This window comes from Agelaius tricolor, unplaced genomic scaffold (genome assembly GCF_023055355.1).
Source record: "Agelaius tricolor isolate 1412-34295 unplaced genomic scaffold, bAgeTri1.0.p SCAF_21, whole genome shotgun sequence".
Classification (NCBI taxonomy): domain Eukaryota; kingdom Metazoa; phylum Chordata; class Aves; order Passeriformes; family Icteridae; genus Agelaius; species Agelaius tricolor.
In genome coordinates, this window is record NW_027269281.1 from 12,285,742 (window position 1) to 12,312,012 (window position 26,271).

The 26,271-nt window shown below is 42.6% G+C and overlaps 1 protein-coding gene across 7 annotated transcripts in view; it reads right to left on the reverse strand.

Moving 5' to 3' along the window:
• Window positions 1-26,271, reverse strand: part of LOC139598995 (arrestin domain-containing protein 3-like) — a 60,183-nt gene that overhangs the window by 32,465 nt on the left and 1,447 nt on the right. For 3 of the 7 annotated variants that reach the window (XR_011682125.1, XM_071445926.1, XM_071445931.1), the window contains exon 2: window positions 22,068-22,149. Coding sequence is in view for 6 of the 7 variants with exons in the window: in XM_071445926.1 (XP_071302027.1) it covers window positions 22,068-22,149 (82 nt within the window). In the remaining variant the exon portion in view is untranslated. The other 4 variants (XM_071445929.1, XM_071445930.1, XM_071445928.1 and 1 more) reach the window with 4 other exon arrangements.

Consider the following 26,271-nt stretch of genomic DNA (forward strand, 5'->3'; position numbering starts at 1 on the left):
CAATAAAGACAAAGAGTTACGCACGTCCAGGTACCTTTTTCAGGGTAGCACGAGCCCGAAACAAAGGACAAAGGATTAACCCTTAAAAGCAATAGCCTGTTGCATAGTCATACACTTCATACATGATGCATAAATTCCATTCAAATACAGGATTCTGTCTGGTCATCGTCAACTTCTTCCTCCGAACCCTAACAGCGCCCTCGAGGCAGGAGGAAGTTCATTTCTTCTGATAAGAGGGTAATAAATTCCTTTTCTTTGAAAGATTTAGGTGTCCTGTGGCTGGTATCTCGCTGCGAGTCCTTTCTTTAAAAAAAGTATCCTACATAGCATCGTTTCTATTTTAACAATTTTTATAACCTAAAACTATATTTAACACACTACTTAAGAGAATTAATACAGCATTACTTTCTAACACAACACATATAATATTCATTTTAATATTTGAGAAAAGATAATCATAAAATACATGCATTTTTCACAATCCCCACTCTTATTCTTTGTAAATCATTGGGCTTGAGCAATATTTCTTATCTACTTGCATCTTCTGGACTATGCTGGCAAAACAAAACAGGGGATTACACAAGGAAGAAATATAGAAACAGTTGTAACACAAAAAATGAAAGATCTTAATTTCTTCTAATACATTACCCCACCAGCTAGGTTTTAACATTGTTTTCTAATTTTTGGACTGGTACCTGGGTTATTATATGCATATATATTTTTTTCTTCTTTGATTTCTTTTGCTTTTGCTAGAATGACTTTTCTGTGGTCATCAATTTTCAACAATCTGACATATTAAACTTTCCACAAACACCCCCTTCTTTGGCCAATAAATAGTCTAAAGCCAACCTATTCTGATACACTACAGCTTTGGCTTTGCTTACTTGATATCAACTCTAATGCCTGGGCAGCTTTATTTGTTATCATTTCTATACCTGCTTGGAGTCTTGTAATACGACTCAACATATAATTTGGGGTCAATACAGAGTTAAATTGCTGTGCTGGTTTTACCTTTTCGTTTACTACTTGTTTTTTTACCAAATCTTGAACCGTATCTTCAAGATTAAATATAAAACAAATCCATCTCTCTCCTTTTGGACATTCCATTCCGTGTCTATTACCACTTATTCCTAAGTTTCTTGTAATCCAATAATTTTCTCCTTTTTGCCTACAGGTTCTTAATTTGGATGGGTTATAACAGTGGCTGTTGACATAGGTGTGTGTAATAAAAAAGGAACTTTGGTTTCTTTCCATGTGATGCTTTCTGTAGCATTTGTGACATGATCTTGCTGGTATCCCGAAAGGGAAAAGACAACAAATGAGTGCTAGAAACAGGAATAACAGAGGTCCAGTATGGCTTATACTCCCACCTCCCATGCCTGTGAGGTTGCAACCCACAGCAGGTGTATTTGATCTTCTTGGTGGCGAATATAGAGGCCAATCTGGTCTTGCCCTCTATTTCCTTGTCACTTTCTCTTAGCTAATTTCCAGGCAAATAGTTTTTGCCACCCCTTAACTGTGGTTTCCCACTGTTCCTCAGGTATCTCTCATTCAACAGGCACTAATAATTCCCATCCACAAAACAAAGTTATTACTTTAACACTTTTTGCAACAAGAGCATAAATTTTGTGACCCACAATACTAATTATTCTCACAATTCAAGCATTTACTTATAACCCAGCTATCATGTCCAGTATTGGAATGAATCAAATGAAGTTTACTGATGGAAATGGTAATTCCCCTTCTCCCCTGTACAATTCTCAGGCTAAGGTCAGAATTCAAAAACAGTCTTGATCTTTCTATCTGAAGTATTCCTCCCCAAAGGAGATCTTTTATTCAGGCATTGCTTGAAACCAGTGATATAAGCATTGTCTTACTTTTTAATTCAGTGTTATTCTTTGTACATTTCTTAGATCATTTGGCTTTTTCCAAACCATTGCCACTCAGTCTCTGTTTGAAATTCAATTTGGTATCACCCGGTTTAAATGTGATAGTCCATTCCTCAGGTTCCTTCAGAAGTTCTTTGATTTTGCTGGCATGAATTCACCCTCTTTCTGTGATTCTGATTGTTGCTTCAGTAGTACCTGGAAAGGACTTCTTAATAGCATAGTAATAAAGATAATACTGCATTAACTTCTACCATTTGCTTTTCTTCCAAACTTTCTGGGTTTAGCTAAAAGCTTTCTCCACAGCAGCCTCTTCTTCTTCTATCCAGCTGTGCTAATAGCTGCAGAGGCAAATTCTTCTTTCTGTGAGTTACAGTTAGTTAAATAAGAAAAGCTACACCAATTTAACACGAGATGTATCACATCTATTGCTTTTTACTTTTTGGGCAGCATTTAATTGTTTTAGCCTTACAAACCCATTCTTCAGGAAAAAAAAACCAAACTTATTTTTAACAGCAAACAAAACACACAAAAGAAGAAAAACCAAAAAACTTCTTAATTAAGAAAAACAAACCACTTTGTGAGGTTTGGAGAATCAGCAATCTCTGCTTTGATTTTATCATTTAGTGCTAGCCCCCTCCCCCTCCCTTCACGGCCTTGCTGTCAATGCCGTTCTTCGCCCTTCCCCCGGTGCTGCCACTTCGATGCAGGGCTGGAGCAGGGGAGAACAGCCACGGGCATGGGGCCCTGGGGGCATGCCTTGGGTCTCTTTTGCCCCCTCTCTCTCTCTTCTTCTCTCTCTTTCCTTCTCTCTCTCGGCCCGCTTACTGGGGCCGACGCTGCCATCCTGGACTCGGGACCCCGACAGTCTGGAAGCCACCCCAGCAGTTCCTCCACGGAGCCAGCCTGCTCCTGCCCGGTAAACCTGTGTCATCTGCTCCCAGCACCGCCGCCAGGTCACCTCCATGGATCGGTCCCTGCCGCAGCCTCCGAGACCCTGCCTCTCATAGGTAGTGGTCAGACACCTCCCAACCTTGAAAACCCCAAACGTGGCGTCCCCAGGTGCTCCTGACATTCTTTTTCTTTCTCTAGTCAACTTATCTTCTTTTCTCTTCAAGCAGGGCCCATTCTGCTAAACCCTTTCTGGACCTCAGTTCGGCATTGAATAACCTCCTAACAACCATGTGTTAAGACACTTCCCTGCCTTTCATGCAAAAAACCCACATTCACACTCCTGCTCTCTTCTAGCACCAAGACGTGATCACTCCACATTCCAACATCTCAGAGTTTGCTAACCATCCCCCTACTTCAACTTGTCTCTTTCTTCTCTTCTTACTTTTTTTTTTTTTATTCAACACACCTCAGACAGTACGAGGTGAACCTAACTAATTTACTTCCAAAAGTAAGCTTACAACTTTCTTTTATTAGGATTGCAGTAGCTGTTATAAGTTAAATACATACTCGCTAGCTGTGGCTTACTGGGTCTAACATCTTTGATATATAAGCTACTAGATATTTTTTACTCTTCCTCACTCCTGAATTAAAATTTTATGAGCTACTCCATTTTCTGTAATTATGTATAAATGATAAAGGTTTTTTCAAACAAGGGTAAGCTTAAAGCTGGTACTTAGGCTAGTTTTAACTTAACTCTTTTAATTTAACAATATCTTCTTTGGTCCGTTTTATATCATCTCCTTCTGTCAATTTTTCATACACAAATTTTGCTGCCTGTGTGTACCCCTCAATCTATAATCTATAATATTTCAATAATCTAGGTAATTTTCTGATCTCCCTCTTTGAGGAGGGAGGGAGAAGGAATAAAATTCTTGCAGTTTTCTCATGGTTGGGTTTCCAGCTACTTTTATTTATTAAGTGTCTAAGATATTTTACCACTGGGTAGTGAGTCTGAGTTCTTTTATTAACCTCCCTTAAATCTTGTACTAGTCTATAACTCCCATCAGACTTTACTGGGGGAATAGGGATATTATGAGGAGACATGCAAGGTTCTAATGCCCCATCCTTTATTAGTCCTTCTATTACTGGCTTCAAACATTCCCATCCTTCTAAAGATACAGGATACTGACGTACACGTATGGGACAATCTTCTCTCTCAATTGTAACCCTTAGGGGGTTGATATTTAATCTTCTCCTATTTCCTTCTCCAGCCCAAACTTCTTTGTTGATTTTTTTTTTCTTCATCTTCATGACCTAATTTTAAAACTCTAGCTGTCATTTTCCCATCTTCTGGTATAACCCCTATTCTTAACTGCACTTGTAAGACTCTCCCCAATAAATTGCTACCTGGACCAATAAGACATCTCCCATCCAAATTCTAGTCTCAATTACCACATCTTTAATGACCAGAAATGTAAAACTTTCTCCTTTTGCCCCTGTTACTTTCACTATATGTTTGCTCACACTATAACCTTTTGGAATATTTAACAGGCAGGTTCTCTCTGCCCCTATGTCTATTACAAATTCCAATTCTTCTTCTTGGGGACCCACTTTTAAAGTTATCACAGGCTCCAGATGGTATTTGTCCCCTGTCAGGTCGGCGGAAGAATTGCAGCACACAATATGTGTGAACAACAAATCTCAAAGTTTATTGATAGCTCACACATATTTATATTGGTGTTAATGAAGCTTATACATATTGCAAAGCTGAGCTCATTATTGGTTAAAACACACATGAATCAACTACACCTACTTCTATGCTCTAATGATTATTTTGTTTCTATGTTTACATTCCTGTGGCTATTCTACCTAGGCTATCTTCATTTTTCTGGCAAAAAATTTTCTCCCCCATCTTCATGTTGCAGCAAGGTCACCATGACTCTTGTCAGTGATTGGACACTGACTACTTAATCCCCAGCTTGTTTCCCCGAACCTTATCCAACGGTATCATATCAAAGTGGCCTTTCTCAGCTAGCCAATTATCCACAAAGCTCTCCACATTTCCCCTGTTTTTCTGTTGAACAAGCATGGTTTGATTGAATGTGGTAGATATCATCTTTTGCACCATATTCTGTAAGCATATACAAAAACATGGCAAAATTAATACTAATAACAAAGCTACAATGGCTACTATAATGCCAACCTTAACAATAGAGCGTAACCATGATCCTAAGCTTAAAGATTTGAGCCATCCATCAATACCAAGGCCCGATTCTACCTGTAAGTTCCCAGTTAACCTCCGCAACTCAGAGAGCTGTGAGTGAACAGACTGTGCATGATCAGAAAGATTCATGCAACACATGCCCTCAAATTCATCACAACCATGGCCTTGTGCAAGTAAGAGAAAATCAATTGCAGCCCTATTTTGAAGTGTCGCATGGTGAATAGAATCAACATCAAGCAAAAGACTAGAAATTGCCAAAGAAGTTGCATTTGTTTGTTTAGCAAGCCAACATCCTAACTTGTTTAAAATAGCATGAGCACCTGCTGCTGATACCCCTGGAGTTAAGAAAGATGCTGCAACTATGGCCTCTGGAGACCAAAACTTTACATCATCTCGGCAGTCTGCTGCAAATGCATGAGCCATTCATTTGCTTCTACGATGGCGGCTCATGTTAAGTATCATGGACATGTTGGGTGTAAGTAGAGACAGCCGTCCAAGTGTACATGGTCCCCCGTGCAGCATTGATGGGATACCGGCCCAAGCACGGTCTCCACATATCAGGAAATATCCTGCTGGCAATTGAATAGGGTCATTTGATGAGACTGACACTCTCTTTTTTGTATAATTGCACCAGGCCGATGCATTACGGTAGACAGCCATGCTGGAAGTTACAACATTAGAATGGTTTTTGACTGACAGCAGGCTTCTATAGTTAAAATGAATACATGCATCTGCCATCACTGACCCTAACAGCTCCAACTCTTGGGGTTCCTGCGGTGCTATAGGAAAGTGAGAAACCCATTGATCCCAATTATCCACACTCGTCCTAGCATTGCTGACCTTACAAGTTGGTATATGTGAAGGGCACGGCCAGGGATCTGCCGGCAATCCAACCAAACAGGTTGTAAATGGATTTCCAGGAGAAGATAATGACAGGCAAATAGCCTCCTGTTTAGTTAAGTTTGCCAGGGTGACCCATATGTTAGTCTTGGGCTGAAGTGGGGCCCATGCCTGATGGTCTACACTGTCCACAAAAGAAGCGAAAATTATTAAAGCAATAGCATAAGGTCTCCATCTCACCCTGATCTTTCCAGGCACTATTTTGAACCACCCAGACATCATGTCTGTCACAAACTTTTAAGACTATCTCTTTTTTCCCAGATTTAGCTTCTTGAGGTCCTTCAAACAATCCCTCCACACTTGGTTGGGATCCTGACCTTCTGAAATAGGACCTATCACACTTGACTGTGACAGAGGAATATTTCTACCACACTTAGTCTGCAAAATACACGACTGAGATTGCCCCAAAGCACGTTCGACTAAGTGTTGTGTTTCCCACCTAAACCATGCAAGGATTTTCTGTTCTGGGGATTCATACAACTGTAACCCTTGGCGGCCAGGTAGTCCTGTAAACGATTTAAGTTCTCTCTGCCAAGAGTTTAACTGCCAACGGAAATCACAATTTCTACACCACAATTCAGATAATCGGGATTGATGTACCCACTTAGTTTCCTGACAACCCCCAAAAAAAAGCAATATCCATGCAGCACAATGTCTATCTTGACACTTAATACAAGCTAAATTCCTAGGCCCTTTAAATTCAAAATCAGAAAGCACTAAATGCAAGCTTAATATATTATCAACAGATTTGCACCGATCAACTGCTCGATCGATGGCAAAATCACACTGTCCTTTCAGTTTAAGAAGTATTGGTCGAAGGATGATCAACAGCTTCGTCTCCACTCACTGATGATCTTCTTCGCTCAGTTGATCGAGGTGTTCCATCAAACACAGCTGCTCGGGTCCATTTAGCAGGTACCCACAAAGATCCTGTAGGGGTAGAAACACAAAGATATCCGCGGCCCCAATATAACACTTTAGCAGGACCTTGCCATTGTCCTGTTTTAGGATCTCTGTATCTTACCCATACATCTTTCTTCACACCATCTGTTTCTTGTACATAGTGACGAATCACAGCAGGAACTTTATTTTCCCCGAAAACACACAGGTGGTTCAAAACAAACAAACACTTTAACAATCTTTCTTGTGGCTCTCTGATATCCGTGTATTTACTCAGATATCTTTTCAAAGTACCATTTGCTCTCTCTACAATCGCTTGCCCTGTAGGAGAATTAGGGATGCCTGTTACATGTTCTATCCCCCACATTTGCATGAATTGCTTTATTCTTTTGCTACAGTAAGCAGGCCCATTACCTGTTTTGATGCGCTGTGGCACTCCCATTACTGCAAAACAACTGCTAAGATGTCTCTCTACCTGCCCTGCTTTCTCACCAGTCTGTGCTGTGGCCCATATAAAATGACTGTAAGTCTATGGTAACATGCACGTACTTCAACCTCCCAAACTCAGCGACGTGTGACATCCATTTGCCAGGTCTTATTTGTGCTCAGCCCTCTTGGCTTAACTCCCAGACCTAGTCCACAGCCTCCATTATGATGACTACATATAGGACAGGCTTTGACTATTGCCCGTGCCTCCTCCATAGATATCTGAAATTCTCTATGGAGGCCTTTTGCATTTTGGTGGAACATGGAGTGCGCCTCTCTGGCTATGGTTTGCTTGGGAATTGGAGTTGCTTGTGTGATTGAGACTAGCTTATCTGCTCGCATGTTACCCTCTCCCAGACCAATATCCCATTTGTGACTTCTGATATGGATAACACAAAAAGAATGCTTTCTTAGCTTAATTGCTCTCTGCAACTGCATAAACAGTTCATGCAACCTCCTGTTTTGAACCTCTTTTATAGAGGCATCCTCTATTCGCTCACACACTCCTGCAACATACAAAGAATCTGTTACAATGTTGAGAAGTCCAGAGAAATGCATCATGGCCCATACAACAGCCAATAGCTCCGTCGTTTGTAAAGTATCCATCTCGGTAGCTTGGAGTATATGATGATGCCATTGTCCCTCTTCTAGCCAGGTCACTGCAGCAGTTTTGGATTTTCTTCCGGCATCTGTATAAACAGTTATAGCATCTGATAAGGGCTTTAGTGATCTTTTTGGACACTGAATCCAACCCCACTGTCCTATCCAATTCAACGGTATATTGGGAATATCATCAGTGGCAGTCACACTACCGGCTCCCAATAGAGCCTCTTGTAATTCCATGCTGTTTGTTAGGTACCAGGTCAATGTATCCTTCTTCATTGGTATCTGTATCTGATCAGGTTCCTTTCCCATAATCTGTAATGCCCGTTCACGACCCTTTTTGAGCAAATCAGCCAAAATTTCAATTTTTTGAAGAAGGGTTTTATGTTGTTGAAGTGGAGGAGATATCCATTCCAAGGCCCATATCTCCCCCATTTTTCTGTTATGCTGAGTAAGTGCACCCAGTAAAAATTTTGTTCCACACCAAACTGTCAGCTGTATGGGAAGGTCAAGATCGCATCTCCGAACACTGCCTTGTGTGACACAGTCCAATATCTGTTGCAGTGTCTCAACCTGTTCAGAGGTTATATGAACAGGCTGTGCCGGATCAGTTCCCTTTAGCAAAGGTCGAAGTTCATCTAACAGTTCATTAGGGATACCGACAATGGGGGCGCAGCCACTGCAGGTCACCAAGTAACTTTTGAACATCATGCAATGTATGTAATTTAATGTTTAATTGAAATTTCTGAGGGGTAACAATTTGATCAGTAAGTATCCACCCCAGATATCTCCAAGGTGCAGATAATTGAATTTTCTCAGAAGCTACAGTCAGTCCATAAAGCTTCAAAGCATCATATATTGCTTGAATTTGTTGACATGTAAAAGGTTGTGGCTGTGCAAATAAAATATCATCCATATAATGATAAATGATTGTTTCAGGCCAGGCATGCCGTAAGGGTTGTAAAGCATTGTCAACATACAGTTGACACAAGGTGGCGCTGTTGCGCATGCCCTGGGGAAGAGAAACCCATTCAAATCTTTTGTCCGGCTCTCTCCTGTTTAGGGCCAGCAGAGTGAATGCAAATCTCCGAGTGTCTCGAGGATGAAGAGCAATAGTAAAAAAGCAGTCCTTCAGATCAATAATCAAAAGTGGCCAGTCCCTTGGCAACATAGCCGGGTTAGGTAATCCTGGTTGTAAGGCTCCCATAGGCTCCATTTGTTCATTTACAGCCCGCAAATCATGTATTAAGCGATACTTCCCTGACTTCTTTTTGACAACAAAGATAGGGGTATTCCATGGGCTTGCTGACAACTGTAAATGTCCTTGTTTATATTGTTCATGTACCAGTATGTGAACTTGTTCCAGACTCTCCCTTTTTAATGGCCACTGCTTAACCCATACTGGAACGTCCGTGGTCCAGGTTATAATGGGATTGGGAAAGTCCATGCAATGGCCTTTAGCCCAAAGGGTGCTCATTTGTCAGTACTACTCCCATCTGAGCCAAAATGTCCCGACCAATAAGGCACTGCACAGTAGGAGGCAAAGGTACAACTGATAAAACACTCCACACAGTTTTGCCATCAATAGTCACAGATAGCATGGGTGTTTTTCTTGCAAGTGTCAGGCCTCCAACTCCGGTTACTGGCACTGTGGTTGATTGCAATGGCCAGTTGTGGGGCCAAAAATCTGGACTCACAATGCTGGAGTCTGTGCCAGTATCCAATAATCCTTCAAAGGTTTGCCTTTCACCCCGATAATCCAATATTACAGTGCGCTTTGGTCGTTCAATCAGGTTCATTGTTAAAAAAGTCCTCCAGTGGAACCAAATCCATGCTCTCCTCTCGACTGTGCTTGACGAGGGGGTAAAGTTTTAGCCAACTGTTCCAAAGGAATCAATTGAGCTATTCTTTGTCCTTTTTCGATTTGCATAGGTGGAAAAAGAGTATGCACCATAACACAAATCTCCCCCGTATAATCAGCGTCTATTACTCCAGATAAAACAAATAATCCCATCATGGTAGCCGAGGAACAACCTAAAAGCAAAGCTCCCATAGGTAATCCATCAATAATGAGTGGTCCCTTTATTCCAGTTGGAACCTTTTCTGGGTGGGTGGTCATCAAGGTTATTGTTGCTGAGGCTGCCACATCCAATCCGAGGCTCCTGGCGGTGGCTGGTTGAAGGGAAGTTGAGCTGAGGTGTTGACAGCAGCTACTTGTGTCTGGGCGCGGCGGCTGGTGGGCGCGCTGGCTCTCCCGTTTCCCGAGCGGCGTCTGCAGGCTCCGGTGTGGTGGGTATCCAAGGGACAATTGTGACACCAAACACTGATTGCGGGACAAGCCCGTCACGTGTGCCCTATACCTCCACACCGGTAGCATTTGAATCGGCCAGTAGATGGAGCTCGTGGAGTATTTATTGCTGCTGCCTGGAGAGGTGTGAGCGCGGCTAACATCTGGCTTTGTGATGATTCTGCCTGTTTCTGTAACCCTGCTCCTAACTCCTTAATAGCATCTACTAACATTGCTTGAGACCCTACGGGTACATTTGCCAATCTTCTAAAGCTTCTTCTATAGACCAATTAGCTCCCAGGGTATTTAACACATTCTTAGTAGGCTGATTGCTGTTCTGAAGAGCGCATTGCTTTAGCAAGGTCCCTTTCATGAACTCAGGGACTCCTGCCCGTTCAATAGCGTTGGCTACCTTATCTATAAAGGCTCCAAATGACTCATCTCTATCTTGCTTTATTCCCATGTAAGAAGGAATTCCCCCCGGCTCTTTTATCCTATCTATAGCCAACCGTACCAAAGTACCAAACGCATAGCCGCCCGACACTTATCAGTACCAATTAATGCTTGTGCTTCCGTCCGAAGAAAAGGCCCGAGCCCCATTAATTCCTCCAGGGCTACCCCATGTAACGGGTCGCCGTATTATTGCCACGCATTCTTGACAGAGTGATTGCCAGTGTGCATTAAACAAAAGCTGCTGATGCTGAGTGAAGATAAGCTTCGCTAATCCTCTGCAATCGGCTGGCAGCAAAACCTGCGTCCCCCAGATATAATCCAGCATTTGTTTTGTGGGCTCACCGGTTACCCCAAATTGACTAACCGTGGATCGTAACTGTGACAACAATTTCCAATCCAAAGCAGTTATTGTAGCTTGAAACCCTCCCCCTGCCGGGGAGAATAAATCACTGGACAGGCAACCTCTATGGCAGCTTTTATAGCTTCGTCATCCCCCGTCTCCATGATATCTTTTGCTAACGCTGCCCATGCCTTCCTTCGCTCCTGTGCAATGGCCCCCGCTAGGTCATTTTCTGACCCAGGGATCGGTGCATTACTAGGAGGAGGAGATGTAGGGTTTGACACAGGCGCAGGCGGTGCGGACGGTGCTGTTAGAGCACACGCGGGGGGGGGCTGCTGCCTGAAGCAGGAGCCGATGCTGGTGGCAGATTGACTGTGGACATGACAGGGGGTAACGGGGAACTAAACCAGTCCCCATAACTCTTGTTCTTTTCATGCGCCACACTAGCTTGCTGAGCAGCCTTTTCCTCTGCCTGATATTTCAACAATTCATCATGCACGACTCGCCACAACTTTCCCAACTTTTTTGCAGTTTTATCATCATCTATGACTGCCTGCCACAACTTATCCCCAAATTTACGCCACTCTGTTAACTCATGTACTGTGTGAGGATTTTGAAAACGTCCCTGTTCATACCCATAAGCTAACAACCCAGGAAGCTCTTTCTGCAAATCTATGCCCTTAACCTGACGCTTTTGTAAAAAGCCAGTAAATAAATCATATGCTGCATGCCTTTCTTTATCCATGTTAAAAATAACAGCACGCTTCTTGCAGCCCTTCAAAGTCTCGGCAGCACGTATCGGCCGGGGTCTCCGACAAGTTCACCCAGGGCGCGGCACTTTCCCTTTTGCAGCGGTGCTTTCGCCATCCTTGGCTGCGACAGGACCCGAACTCCTACACCGATCCACCGTGGCTACCGGCAATCCACGTCTCGGGTCACCATTTGTCGGGTCGGCGGAAGAATTGCAGCACACAATATGCGTGAACAACAAATCTCAAAGTTTATTGATAGCTCACACATATTTATATTGGTGTTAATGAAGCTTATACATATTGCAAAGCTGAGCTCATTATTGGTTAAAACACACATGAATCAACCACACCTACTTCTATGCTCTAATGATTATTTTGTTTCTATGTTTACATTCCCGTGGCTATTCTACCTAGGCTATCTTCATTTTTCTGGCAAAAAATTTTCTCCCCCGTTTCATGTTGCAGCAAGGTCACCATGACCCTTGTCAGTGATTGGACACTGACTACTTAATCCTCAGCTTGTTTCCCCGAACCTTATCCAACGGTATCACATCAAAGTGGCCTTTCTCAGCTAGCCAATTATCCACAAAGCTCTCCACAGTCCCCCCCAAAAAATTAGAGCTTATAACCTCCCTATTCCTCCTCTGTGCCCATCTCTTTAAAGATTTTCAGATCTTCCACTTGCTTAGGACCATTTTCCTATTTCTCTTAAGTTTGTTTATCTATTTAGTTGGAGTTTCTTCTTTCCCCTCTAAAAGCTGTCCCATAAAAAGCTCTTTTTTATTTTTGGCTGTGATATGCTGTCTCATTTATTCCCTTGATTATGTAATTATAATAATTATTCATGTGTTTACTCCCCTCCTCATTATTTTTACCCCACTGAGGAGGTACAGTTGGCATTTTGTCTTCTCTGGGGGTCCCCACGGATTATCTTTTTTCCTAAGCTTTTATTTCAGCTGCTCTGATTAATTGCCTTTCTTCCTGAGAAAAATATTATTTTCATTATAGACCACATCTCTTCTCAAGTAAAAAAGTTTGGACCTAAAAATTGGTCTAATTGTTCAGCTATGTCTATGGGATCCTCCAAATATCCCTTTTATTTATTTCTTAAAATTTCAGACCTCAGACGAAGTCAAAGGAGCATTTACAAACCCCAGTCCGCCCCCCTCCTATGGGAACCTCTCTTAGTGGAAATAGACCAATCCCTTTATCCCATTCTTTTTGGATTTTTATCTTCTATAGCCTTTCTCCCGTATTTTTAGGAAGAATCAGGAGAGGGCTTTCTTTTAACTGAACTTTTAGTGTTTTGATAAAGTGATTCCTATAGAGAGTTCCCCTGAGCAGCCGGAGCTGTGGTTACCAAGGGAACGGAGCTCAGGGCACGACGGGGGGACAGACACAGCTCAGGGTCTGGGTCCTCCAAAGGCGGGGTCTGCAGGCGGAATCGCCCGAGGGGGGTGTTCCGGTGGAGACCGAGCTGGAGCGTGGATAGCCTCCACATGGCTGATGGTGGCTGATCCGGCAGAGACAAAGCCGGCGACTGATCCCGGCTGCAGCAGCGGGAGCCGACCAGAGTCAGGGCAGCCGGGGATGGGACAGACGGGACAGACGAGACCCTCCCTCAGTGCGGTCAGCGCAGTAACCACGGTCCACACGGCAGGACAGACCTTCACCCCCACAGGCACGGCCGGCGGAGTGGCCGTGGGCCAGGCAGCCGGGACTGAGGCAGACGGACTGTGCCGGAGCCGGCACAGGGGCTGGGGGGGTGGTGCAGCTGCGAACGAGTGGGGGAACAGACGGGAATGGATGAGGTAATATTTTGTTCCCAGCCTTATACTTTCACCATTTTTCTTTTATTGCCTTTCAAAAATGTTATTTTCTTACAACCTCCCCCGTCCCCAGCATGTGGTATACTCTTTTTCTTCTGGATTAAACGGTTTTTACAAATAAATCCAGAGCTTAACAAATCCAAACTTCTGCTTGGATACTTTGAAATGGTCAATGAGCTAACTCACGAACTTCTCATGTTGTTTTTCTCATCACCCTTTTATTTATCCTTTGGCAAATTATACATCTTTCAGTTACTTGTTTTTCTACTCCAAAAATCCCAATGCACCCATAGTTCCTTAAAAAATGATCACACAAAGCCAGAGTATCCCACTGGGCTTTTTGATACATGTCTTCTGCTATTCCCTAGTAAGCATTTTATTATCTAATTGTCTTCCATCAAGATGTTTCTATTTCCCCAATTTATCTTGTTCGCTACCTATCTTGTTTTAATTACCCTTTTTTTTTCTTCCCTAAACTTTGGAATTTCCAATTTTTCCTCATTTGGAGTTAATATTAACTCTTTCAGCTCCATTTTCTGCTGCATCTTTAGCATCCTGATCTGCCAAATTATTTCCCCTTATTTCTGGGGTCTTTACCTTTTGGTGTCCCTTAATATGTACTATAGCTATCTCTCTTAGGTAATTTTAATGCCTCTAAAACCTCTAAGATAAGTTTCTCATGTACTAATCCTTTTCCTCTTGAATAAAGTAATCTCCCTTTTTAAATTTTTCTTAAGGTATGTGCTACTCTAAAGGCATACCTTGAATCAAAATATAACTCCTTTCTTTTGTGTTAAATGTTCTAATGCTCTTTTTAAAGTATGTAATTCACAAGTTTGCATGTTTTTTCTCATCAACTTCGGCATACCCTGTATTTTGCAAGGAGTTGTATTTCTGTTTGCTAACATAGCTCCGAAAGGGCTATCTTGGGGTATTTCTGTTGGTAATTTTTTCCCGCTTTTCTTTCCTGTATCCACCTTACTGGATTTCTGTCTCATTTTTCAATATTCTATCTATTCGTCCTCTGCTTCTGTTTTTCACTTTTTACTAACAACTTAAATACCACTTTTCTTTCAACTACTTACACCCAAAAAAACCTTTTTCTCACACTGCTTTTCAATACAATACACCTCCCTCCAAGGAGATATGGTAAGGCTTAAAATGCACAATCCACATTACCTATACGTTCATTCGTCTACATTCACTCACTTTTATTTCTCATTCACTTTCACACATTCCTTCACACCCTCAAGACACAAAGTGGATCCCTATCGCCAGAAAATCACGGGTCCCTGTGGCCCCCCTCGCCTTGGGGTTGACCTCTAGGTCTCAGTATCTCCGGGCCTCCTAGAAGGGTCCTGACTCTGGTTGCCTCCAGTGCTCGTTCACCTGTGAGGCTGTCTGCATGCCTTTCACACTCTTCAGCTACGGCCCCCTCACACGCCCGGAGAACACTAGCTTGGTTTCCAAGTCACACACAGCCTTCAGCTAAAGCCCCCACCTGCCCAGGGAACAATAGCCTGGTTTGCAGGTCACACACACAGCCTTCGGCCCAAAGTCCCCACCTACCCGGGAACAATAGCCTGGTGTGCAGGTCTGTCAGTATAGGACACGAAAGAACACAAGCACACCACTGTTCTCAAGGTGAAGGAAAAAATGGAAGTTTATTTTCTGACTCCAACATTTATAGTTTTCCAAAAGTGACAGCGGATTGGAGGGTGACAGTGGCACCTCTCCAATGCCACTGGTTAAACCAACAGTCCATCAACTCTCTCCTCCTCCATAAAGGAATGCAAAACAATGAGTTATTTACAGAAAGTGTGTGAGAAAGTTCACTACAAGAATGTCAACATCAGAAGGCTTAGAAAATCTTAAAAAACCAGAGTGACACAGGTCACTCATGCTCTGTAGTAAACCCCATAGATTTAGGAAAAGCACCATGGAGAATATGAACAATAGGAATGCTGAAACAGCAAAAGAAAATTCCTGTTTCCCTGTCCTCCGCCCTTAACCTATCTCTGAGCAGAGACCCTTCACGGACCTCCCCAAATAAAGCCATCTTCTTGGAACAGCCTGATCCTTCTCCTTCTCCTCTCTCTCCGTCTGCTGCAGCCTCAAGCCCAGGGCACCACTACCTAGCAAGCAGAGCTGAAATCCTCAGAGCTTGCAATCACTATAGAGCTGATAATCACCATGCTTGCTAGATGGTAGCCCCGTGGCGTTGGCATGAGCGAGCTAGCCTCGGGCACCCAGTCCCTACCCAGGGACTGAGCTCCTGAGCCCTACTGCTCTGCTTTATAATAACGTCAATGAGAGGTTATTAATGCTCTTTGGCCCAAAGTCCCTACCTACCCGGAAACAATAGCCTGGTGTGCAGGTCACTCACTCTCTTCGGCCCAAAAGTTCCCACCTGCCCAGGGAACAATAGCCTGGTGTGCGGGTCACACACTCCTCTTTCCACTGCCTCCCCCTTCCCACCCACCCGGGAAGTTGAGGCTGACTTTGTGTGTGACTCACTCTCACACACCACAAAACAACAATAAGGTACCTTTTACTTTCACATCACCTATTACAAGTTTAGGTGTTACTGGCCAGTCCTGGTGATCTTGGATATCCCTCTACCCAGCTGTGTTGTCCAACCCCAGAAGCTCTTGGGCATTTTTCTGTCCCTCAACCCAGCGGTGTGGTACAACTACAGATGCTCTTGGGCATTTAATTTTTTGGCTGTGTTGTCCAACCCTGGATATTCCTGGGCATTTTTTATCCCTCAATCTGGCTGTGTTGTTCAACCCCAGATGCTGTTGGGTAAAAATTTTTTCCCTCAATCTAGCTGTGTTGTCCAACCCCAGATGCTGTTGGGCAAAATTTTCATCCCTCAATCTCGCTGTGTTTCCCAACCCCGGATGCTGTTGGGCAAAATTTTCATCCCTCAATCTCGCTGTGTTTCCCAACCCCAGATGCTGTTGGGCAAAATTTTCATCCCTCAATCTAGCTGTGTTGTCCCACCCTGAGTGTTCTCGGGCATATCCTCACTCCAACAGAATTCTGCTCAATCCTGCTCTTGGATGCTCTTGGAATATAAATCCCTCAGCCCAGCAGGTTTTTAGGGGCCCCTCCTGTCCTGTTTCCTAGTGGATTGGGCTAGGAAACATTGCTCCCTACCTCCGAGGGGTCCAACCCCTCCCTGAGACCCAGTCCCAGTAACCCTGGGGGATTCTTTCACTCCTCTTACCACTCGCTTCGACTCCTTACTGGCCGCTTCCCTTGCGGAAAGTCGAAAACGCAGCATGGGAGACTCCAGCACCCACTTGGCAGGCCTGGGACAACCAGCCCGCCTCTCATTCACACACATTCATCCCCCTGTATCTGCCCCCCCCCGAGAAATACTTACCAATCCTTTTTCCTTCCCGGGTTCTTCAGGTGCACTACTAGTCTTGGGGGGCCAATTACCACGGTTGTAGGGAGCCTTTTTCCCTTCTCTTTGTTTTATTGCCTCCTTTTGTCCACCGATTGTAACCTGCATCTGTCGGTCACGTCAGGGGAAACAGAGTGAGGCTGCCAAATAGGGCAGGGCGCGCCTTCCCCACACTGACTCATGTAAAGCACCGACAGCGAGGTGTTAGTAACCATCCTTTGCTACCAAAATTGTGAAAAATGCCAATCACTTGTTTCCAAAATTTTAAAAGTTTAATAGTAATAAAATGGCTATAAAAATAGTAATACAATTAGAGTATTAATAATTTGGACAATTTGAATTAGGACAATATGAGACAACAAATACAAAGAGTTACGGACGTCCGGGTACCTTTTTCAGGGTAGCACGAGCCCGAAAAAGGACCCCCGTTAACAAAGGATTAACCCTTAAAAGCAATAGCCTGTTGCATAGTCATACACTTCATACATGATGCATAAATACCATTCCAATACAGGATTCTGTCTGGTCATCGTCAACTTCTTCCTCTGAACACTAACAGCGCCTTCGAGGCGGGAAGAAGTTAGTTTCTTCTGATAAGAGGGCAATAAATTCTTTTTCTCTGAAAGATTTAGGTGTCCTGCGGCTGCTATCTCGCTGTGAGTCCTTTCTTTAAAAAAAGTACCTTACATAGCATCGTTTCTATATTAACATTTTTTATAACCTAAAACTATATTTAACCCAGTACTTAAGAGAATTAATACAGCATTACTTTCTAACAAAACACATATAATATTCATTTTGATATTTGTGATAAGCCAATCATAAAATACATTAATTTTTCACACAGCTACAGCTGCGGAGTTTCTGATACATCTCGTCTACCACTCCGGGATTTTGTTTGTCCCTGTTGTTCCAGCTTGCGGCTTCCAAGGTTCCTGCTACAGCTCCTTTTGCTATGAAGAGGGGCATCAGGATCAGCTGCCCCTGAGGAAGAGGGAGGAGAATTGGCTGCTGCTGCCGCCCGACGGAACCCAGCCCTGTCCTGCTTCTTCTGCCTCTGCCGTGGGTGAGCCTTTGCTCGTGAAAGCAGCCCCTGAACTGGGATGTTATTGTCATAGATGAATAATGCGATGGTTGACTCTCACAATTAAAAGGCAAATATCATGTATATATATTAAGAGAAGTTTTAAAGACTTATGTTTTACACCCCCCCCCCCCCCCCCCTTGCATTGTTATCAGGAAGTGGCCTGGCTTCTGGACATTTGGGAGGGTCGTCTTGTTACTATGGCAACATCTAACCTCCAATCAAGATTTAAGGAAGCAAACTCCACCACTGGACAGCGAAGAAGGAATCGATGGACAGAACTTTGGGAGCGGCTAAAGGGTTAAAAGGCGAAACCACCATTGTGTGGATGAGCACATGGCGGGAAAAATCCTTTCCTCTCGGTGCCGTAATATTTTCTCTATTCAGTCTTCTGTTGTAGTTTTGATAAGGTTTTAATAAACCTTTTAAAATTTTTTAGAAGTGAGTATAATTTCTCACATTATTAACACCCTACCTCACTAAAAAAAAGGGCTCTCACCATCTGCTCGGGTACGTCAGGGGAAACCCCGGGATCCCGAGCCCTTTCCCCCTCCCAGAGAGCCTCTCCCTGCCGGATTTGGGAGCCGGGCTGCCACTGCCTGCCCCCCACCGTTTCTTTGCCACTGCTCCGGGTTTTTTGCTACACTGTAGCCCAGACCCCCTGCCTGCCGGGACACCCGGCGGTTCCAGCTACAGCTGCGGAGTTTCTGATACATCTCGTCTACCACTCCGGGATTTTGTTCGTCCCTGTTGTTCCAGCTTGCTGCTTCCGAGGTCCCTGCTACAGCTCCTTTTGCTATGCAGAGGGGCATCAGGATCAGCTGCTCCTGGGGGTTTGTAAAGGAAGCCCCTTTCCCATCCCTTCTGCCGGCTGTGCCCGCCATTGTCCACGTGCAGAGAGACGACTGATGTCATGCCACAGCGCCCCCTGCAGCCGCGGGGAAATCGTCTCACCTGCCCTGCCCAGCTGAGGAGCCATCAACGCCCCTGCCGGCTGTGACCATAACTACACCAAAGGGGAAAGTGCCTGACAGCCGAGAGAAGGCTGTTACTGGGTTTCTGGTTTTGTTTGTTGTTGCTGCCGTTGTTGTTGTTCGTTTGCCTTGTTATACATACTAGTAAAGAACTGTTATTCCTTTTCCCATATCTTTGCCTGAAAGCCCCTTAATTTCAAAGCTATTCGGAGGGAAGGGGGTCATACTCTCCATTCCAAGGGAGGTTGCTGCCTTCCTTGGCAGACACTTGTCTTTCAAACCAAGACATATGAAGAACTGTATTTTTAATGTATCATAATAAGCATAACTTATTTGCAGCATTCCCATATCTCAGAAAAACGTAATGTTAAAGTTGGGGAAATATATCATCCCCGATTCATTCAACAGTAGTTTTGTAGAAGTTCTAAGAAGCAATTAAAGAATTGTGCAAGAAAAGTGCCAGAAGAATACACATCTCCTTTAGAGGCCATTTTCAAGTGTAGAATAAAGCATGCCCTTTTAAGGTCAAATTAAGGCCACCAAGAAAAATTAGCATTGGTACCATCCCATTATTATTTTGGACATTGTATTCAGTAAATAACTGTGTATTATTTACTTGGCTGGTATCTCAGTGGTTTAACTATAACTAAATGCTTTTGTAGTTTGTTTTGCTTTAAGTACAGTAGTTAAATATTTCAATGTAGAGTTCTGAAGAGAGAGTTTTTGAGCATCGTCTAATTTTCCTTTACCCTCATGAGATCATCTTAATATATATACACGCACACATAGAAAAAAATAAAGACTATTCTGCTCTGAACACTGAACGACAAAGTCCTTTTAGGGAGTTGGAGAGAGAAAAAAAATGCAGATAGGGATGTCAAACCTTTCAGCATTACCCTTTTATCCTCTTCCTCCTCCTTCCCCCTCCCCCCCCATCATAAGATGGAGGACATAAGATTTTTATATTCCCTTCATGTCCCATTAACTGTAACTTGTCTTTTCCTAACACTTTCATCCTTTAATCTCCAGGAAGAATTTTTATATTGCACTATGTTTTAAATGCATCATAATAAAATATAAGTTATGGGCAAAGCTTCCCTCCCTAATTTCTATATCAAATAATATTAGCTGTGCTATTACTTTACTAGAAAGGATCATTCTGCTACAAGTTTGACACCTCTATTTGCACATCTGAAATGTTTACTTTTTTTCTTAATAACGCAAATGAAAGGATTTTCTAATCAACTTTCAATGTTTCATCCTGCTGCAGTATCCTTAAGGAAAAAAAAACAAAACCAAAAACAAACAAACAAAAAACCCCAAAAAACAGTAAGGCCAGTCAGCATATTGGTTCTTTTCACTATTGCTTTGTATTTGGTTGCACTGGGTCTGGCTGGGATGGAGATAACTTGCCTCATAATAGCCCATATCATGGAGCGTTCACTACACATACTGAGGCCCTGCTTTTCAGGAAGTGGCTGGACATTTGCCTGCTGATGGGAACTAGTGAATTAATTCTTATTTTTGCTTTGCTTCCGCATACAGCTTTTGGTTTTTTTAATTAAAACTGCCTTTATCTTGACCCACAAGCTTGTCCATCTTATTTTCTCTCCCTGGCCTGTTGATGCAGAAGAATGAGAGAACAACTGCACGGAGGGCTGGCAGGCAAGCAAGGTCAAATCACCACATTGGTCTTGTTTTAAATAAATTTTAGAAATATTCCATGGATACAAAATAGCAAGAAATGGTAAGGAGGCAGTGTCAAACTAGTGTTCTTCAGGCCTTTTCCTACCAGCCTTCATTTTTTCCTGTATTATCAAAGATGGCTTCATAGTATTCTTTCAAGTCACTTGACAAGACCTTTAGTGTTTTAATCAATTCTTGTGCTATTTTAGTGGTCATATTTGAACATTTTTTCCAACTCAAGGGAATATCAGTATTATCCTTATCACTTCTTATAGAAGTTTTTAATTTGAACCTTAAATTGATTTCTAAGTTTCCATACATATGCATCCTCTTCAGCATTCTAATAATATCGACTGTAAAAGCCCTGCACTATTTGCGGAAACTGATCTGTAAAAGCATTTATCATCTGCAAGTTCTGTTAAAGCCAGTCCCTTTAACAAGCAGATGTTTTATTAGCTTTAAAATTAGGTATCAGTCTAATATTCTGCCTATTTTTTTAACCTTAATGACTTTGGCACCTGGCTTTTACAGTAAAAGGCTCCTCCTACCTCCTTTCTTTCATCTATTTCCAGACTCTCTCTGTTCCTTCATATTTAATTTTCCTGCAAATTGTGCTTGAGCTAATTTCCATGTTGGTAACTCCTCTATGGATAAATCTTCCCTTCACAATGCATACATTAGAATCCTCAAATGTGTGTGTGTTTGGCAATTTATCTTAAGACTTCTGCTATCACTCTTGCTTCACCTTTGCTTTCTGAGTTAAGTGGGATTAGGTATGGGAATGTTTCTTGCTTCATCCACCCATCCATTTGGTTTTTTTTCCATCCTGGCTGTTTTGTCTAGAGGTCAGCCTGAGTACATACATCCTATTTGAAATAGAAAAAAAAAACCAAGCAAACTCTTATTTAGTTCAAATGCAGTTAAGCCTGCCACATCTGTTTCAAACTGAGCCTGAACAGTTAAACTGTTATCACTAGGTTCTGATGGCCTGCATGGCTCCAGTAAAATCTTGTTTCATTTAGAAGATACCTCAGCCCCTCTGCAGGACTCAAATGACACCAGTTCCCCTCCCTTCTTCTGTGAAGGGGTCCAATCCTCCATAAGGAGCCAACATACCTCAGTCAAAAGAAAGAGTAACCAACTGGGCAAAAATGAGCTTCTGTTTTGTGAACAACTCTTAACCAGTTTAAAAGCAACCTCTTCAGTTTAATGAGATTTTGTCCTCTAATGCATGTCTGAGCACAACTCCTACTACCACTGAAAAGGTTTCCCTCCCCCCACAAGAATTTTTCTTAAGCAGGTATGTATCTTAGCCTTCTCTCACCCAAGCTGTGTACTGCATGTAAGTACTTACATCTGTGGAAGCTCAAAGCTGAATGCATATTCATGCCTTCCTGAATGAATGATGTGAAGTCCTTCTTCGGAATTGTCATCATCTAGGAGGGAAAAACCCAATATGCTATTCCACCTGTGAATATTTTACACAGCACAATATATTATATAGGTTTCTTTTCCAGCATAAGAGGGATTTATACATTCTTTACAATACTAAGAATACAGTGTCTCAGAAACAAGTCTCTCCAGTCCATTTGTATTAACTGCTAGATGTATAGCTGCAGAATTTTTAAGGTTAGGTGAGATTCCAAGACTTATCTGACATAAAAGCAGAAGTTAACTTGTTTTAATTTATGATCTTGTGAAAAACAGAGTTCACTCCTTGGAATTTTTAAAAGTTTAATAATTATAGGATAAAGAAGGACAATATTTCCAGTGCTGGGGTGCTCCTGGCCAACAGCCAAAGAACACACCAGTACATACAGTGTTATCTTTATACCTTTACATCTGACTGGGGTACATGCATATTCATGTCTTTCATACATTATTCAAACATTCTTTCGAACTTTCTGATGTTTTAGGAACTCCTTTGTTTGGCTTCTTCTCACTCCAGCTTATCTGCATGACAACCTGGGTGTCAGGTCAATATATTTTATTTCTTCTTGTGTCTCCATCCTGCTGTTTCACATCCTCTGATAAGGATTTACTATGTCCTCTTTAAATTTAACATGGTATTCTCTAATTGTCCTCCAGTGCTCTGGTTTGTGTCATGGTTATCTTATCACTTGGACAGGTCAGTCAGTGCATGGCCTTACCCCGTTCTTCTAAATTACAAAAAGCCCTTTTCACATCTTATGTTTTACTAAGGTCTATAGTACAATACATTCATCACAATACTATTTCTATAAGAGATACATAGATATTATCTTCATTACACTACTATTTCTATGAGCAATACAGGGCATACTTAAGCTGATTATGTTATATTAACAAGCAGCTAGAAAGAATTATGATTTTTACTATACTAAATACTTATAATCAATAACAACATGCAAAAGCTACTACATAAATGTAAAAGCCAATATTATCTGGTCATTTTTAACAATCTTAAATCCAAGTACTAACATAGCTGTAACTGCTGCCATTTCAAGGTCTGCCTGAAAGATCTGTAATGGAAACTGTTTTCCAATATGACTTCTAGTTAAAACTTAAAATTAAATAGAACTCTCTAATAGTATTAAGTGATCTTAGTATTTTCTGCTACATTAATTGATTACATTTAGTAATTCAGCTTCCTCCTACCGCCTGCATAGCAAGTGTCCAAAAATTGATTTTTTTAAAAAGTGCACAAGCACCACCTAGAAAGTACCAAACAAATTCAGGGGCACAAGAAGTGGCAAGCTGTCCAATTAATGCTATTAAGAGTTAATGTATCAAAAATTCAAAGTTTAGCTCGATTTTGCTTGGATAGCAAAGACCCAAACATTTCCTAATTTCAATGAGAAAGCTGACCTTGTTTTAGAGTCATGATTTCTTGTATTGCTTGAAATGCCCCAATAAATTTGTGGTTTATTCCGATATAATTACCATGAACCCAGAAAAAAACCCTGCTGATTCCAACAGAATAGACATTTATTTAGATAAAACAATTGAGCATCTCATATACAAAAGGGTTGGCATAATAAAGGCACATATAGTGGGATTACACAAAAGACCCTTCCTGTTGTTAATAGTCTGAAGCATCATGAAGGAACGCTGCTACATTTTAAGATTTTTTAGTTCCCACTGTTCTACAAAAGTGCTGATGCTCCAATTTCTTTAGTGCACCAGAAATGCTGAAACAAACCTATGCAAAAATATACACCCCCTAGAACACTATTTATGTAAATGCCCCTGCAGCATGTAATGTCACAAAATAACAATCTTCAATACACTGAAAGAGCAAAGCAATGTGTATAATGCTTTTTGTTGCTGTTGTTGTTAAAAAAACGCTTGGAGGGCTTTGCTTGGTTTTAATTAAAAATAATAGCGTTTTCCTTGCACATACGTTTTTTCATCCCTTCTTCACTTCCTGTCAGATCAGCAGTCCCACTGAGCCTGAACAGCAGCAGCGGAATTATGGTAAGCAAGTACTGAGCTGTCAATCACAGACTAGGCTGGAGCAGGACTGGCCTAAACAGGCACGAGCACATCCCCTGCCAACCACTCATATACATACAATATACATTACACCCCACTACATTTGCTCAGCAACTCTGCTCACAGTCTGGCCTGACTACCGCAGAGGTAAGGAGAAAGGGGGAGGGCCATCACCCACGCCTCACCATTCGCTCTCCTCATACCACAGAGCCATGCTGCTGGCTTGCCCCGTGTAGACACCCCAATCCTGCACTTCTCTCAGGAGCGTGTGCTGACCATTACTGAAAGGCGATTACAGATCGTGCTGGCCAGGGGCGTGGGCCAGGAGAGATAACCGAGTGAGCGATGCAAGAGGCTGCGGGGCCGTGTGTCCCAACGGCCGCCCCTGCTCACAACTCCTTGCTGGCCCAGTGGATGTGCACGGCAGGAGCTTGAATACTTCTGTCTGTCCCCAGAGGTGGGCATTCCCAAGAAAGGCAATGTGCCCTCTGCAGCCACTTTGCTCCGCCTCCCAGCACACACTAGAGAGCGGGCAAAGGAACTTCCCCCACGTCCCAGGCCCCTACAATCAGCGGCTGGCATCACCCCAGCAACAGGCTAACAAACCCCAGCAGGCCAATGACAAGGCGGGGACAGGGAGTAATCTTCCAGACTATGCTAGGGTACAAGGCGTAGAGATAAACTCCACTCTCTGCAGCGAGTGTTCACAGTCCTGCCCTGCAGCCAAGGGAAGGATAGTGGTGTCTTGGGACAACTGCTTAAGATTGAACGTGCTGCACGTGCAGCACCAGTCTTGCTTCTGGTGTTGGAACGTGTCAGATCTGTCCCTTCCCTGCCACCATTTGTTCCCTTTCCAGACAAAACCAAGCACCTACTATCGAGGTCAGCATTTGGATCTACAGGCCACATAGAAAGTCATTGCGTCTGCTTAAGCTGACAGAAGCATAGGATCTCCTTCTTACTTGTAAGGATACATCCTGCTATGAGTGACTCCTGCATGCTTGCATGTTTCTGTCATCTGCAAGCCAGAGGTGAATGAATTTTTCGCATGAGAGAATTATTTCTAAGGCAGCAGTATAAAGAACATGTGAACTAGAAAGACATCTCATGAGCGACCCGAACTTGCTTGCATCATGGTAACATAATTAAAATCGATAGCAACTGCTTTGTAGAAGATTTCTGCAGTAAATATCTTTCAAATTAAAAAACAAAACAAAGACACACACAAAAAAAAACAACACCCCCCCCCCCCCCCCCCCCCGCAACAAAGTCAAAACAACATACCAAAACACCCAACCAAATTATGTACTCCGTTTTAACATTTTCTCGTTCTAGGAATTGAGTCATCACCACCACCTGATGTGCGCAACCAATATGCAGAGAGAAGGAATACTCCCTCCCTTCTTCCCGGGACAGGCCCCAAACAGGATTGAACCGCTTCTAACAAAGGGTGGAAACTTCAGAAATAACAAGCTTAGAGTCCCTTGTACGTTCACAACAACGTAACTATGCAAACAATAGATTAGCAAATTTAAGACCCACAGTCCCACTCACAATGTAATACCCCATTTCCATACCCCAAAATAAGGGAATTTGCAGGGCACTTTCCATTTCTATAGGAGCTTAGCAGACCAGGTTTTCATTGAATGCAGGTTCCAGAACTCCTCAACTCAGAAGCGATGCTCCATTCATACAACCATGACCTCTTATTTGGCCTTTCAGACAGATTTTTCCATCTGGGTCCCCCATAGAGGAGTTGAATAAAAGAAATTAAAGTAATTTACAAGTATACTGGTTTAGAACAAAGGAAGAAATGGAAAATTAAGGGTGCAGTAGTGATAGCATATCAAAGTAATCCACAGGAAATCTTTTATCTGCCAACAATGAATCAACCTCAAAAATAATTCTGCAAGTCAGACCTGTATCTGTTATGTGTCAAAACGTCTAATGGTACATCTTAATTACACTTATGATTCGATAGGATGCTACCAAGAAAATAATTTACTACAAATCTGGTTTTGACTCAACAGCTATTTTCCCCATAGAGAAACAAATCACACTAATATTGCTAAAAAAAAAAAAAG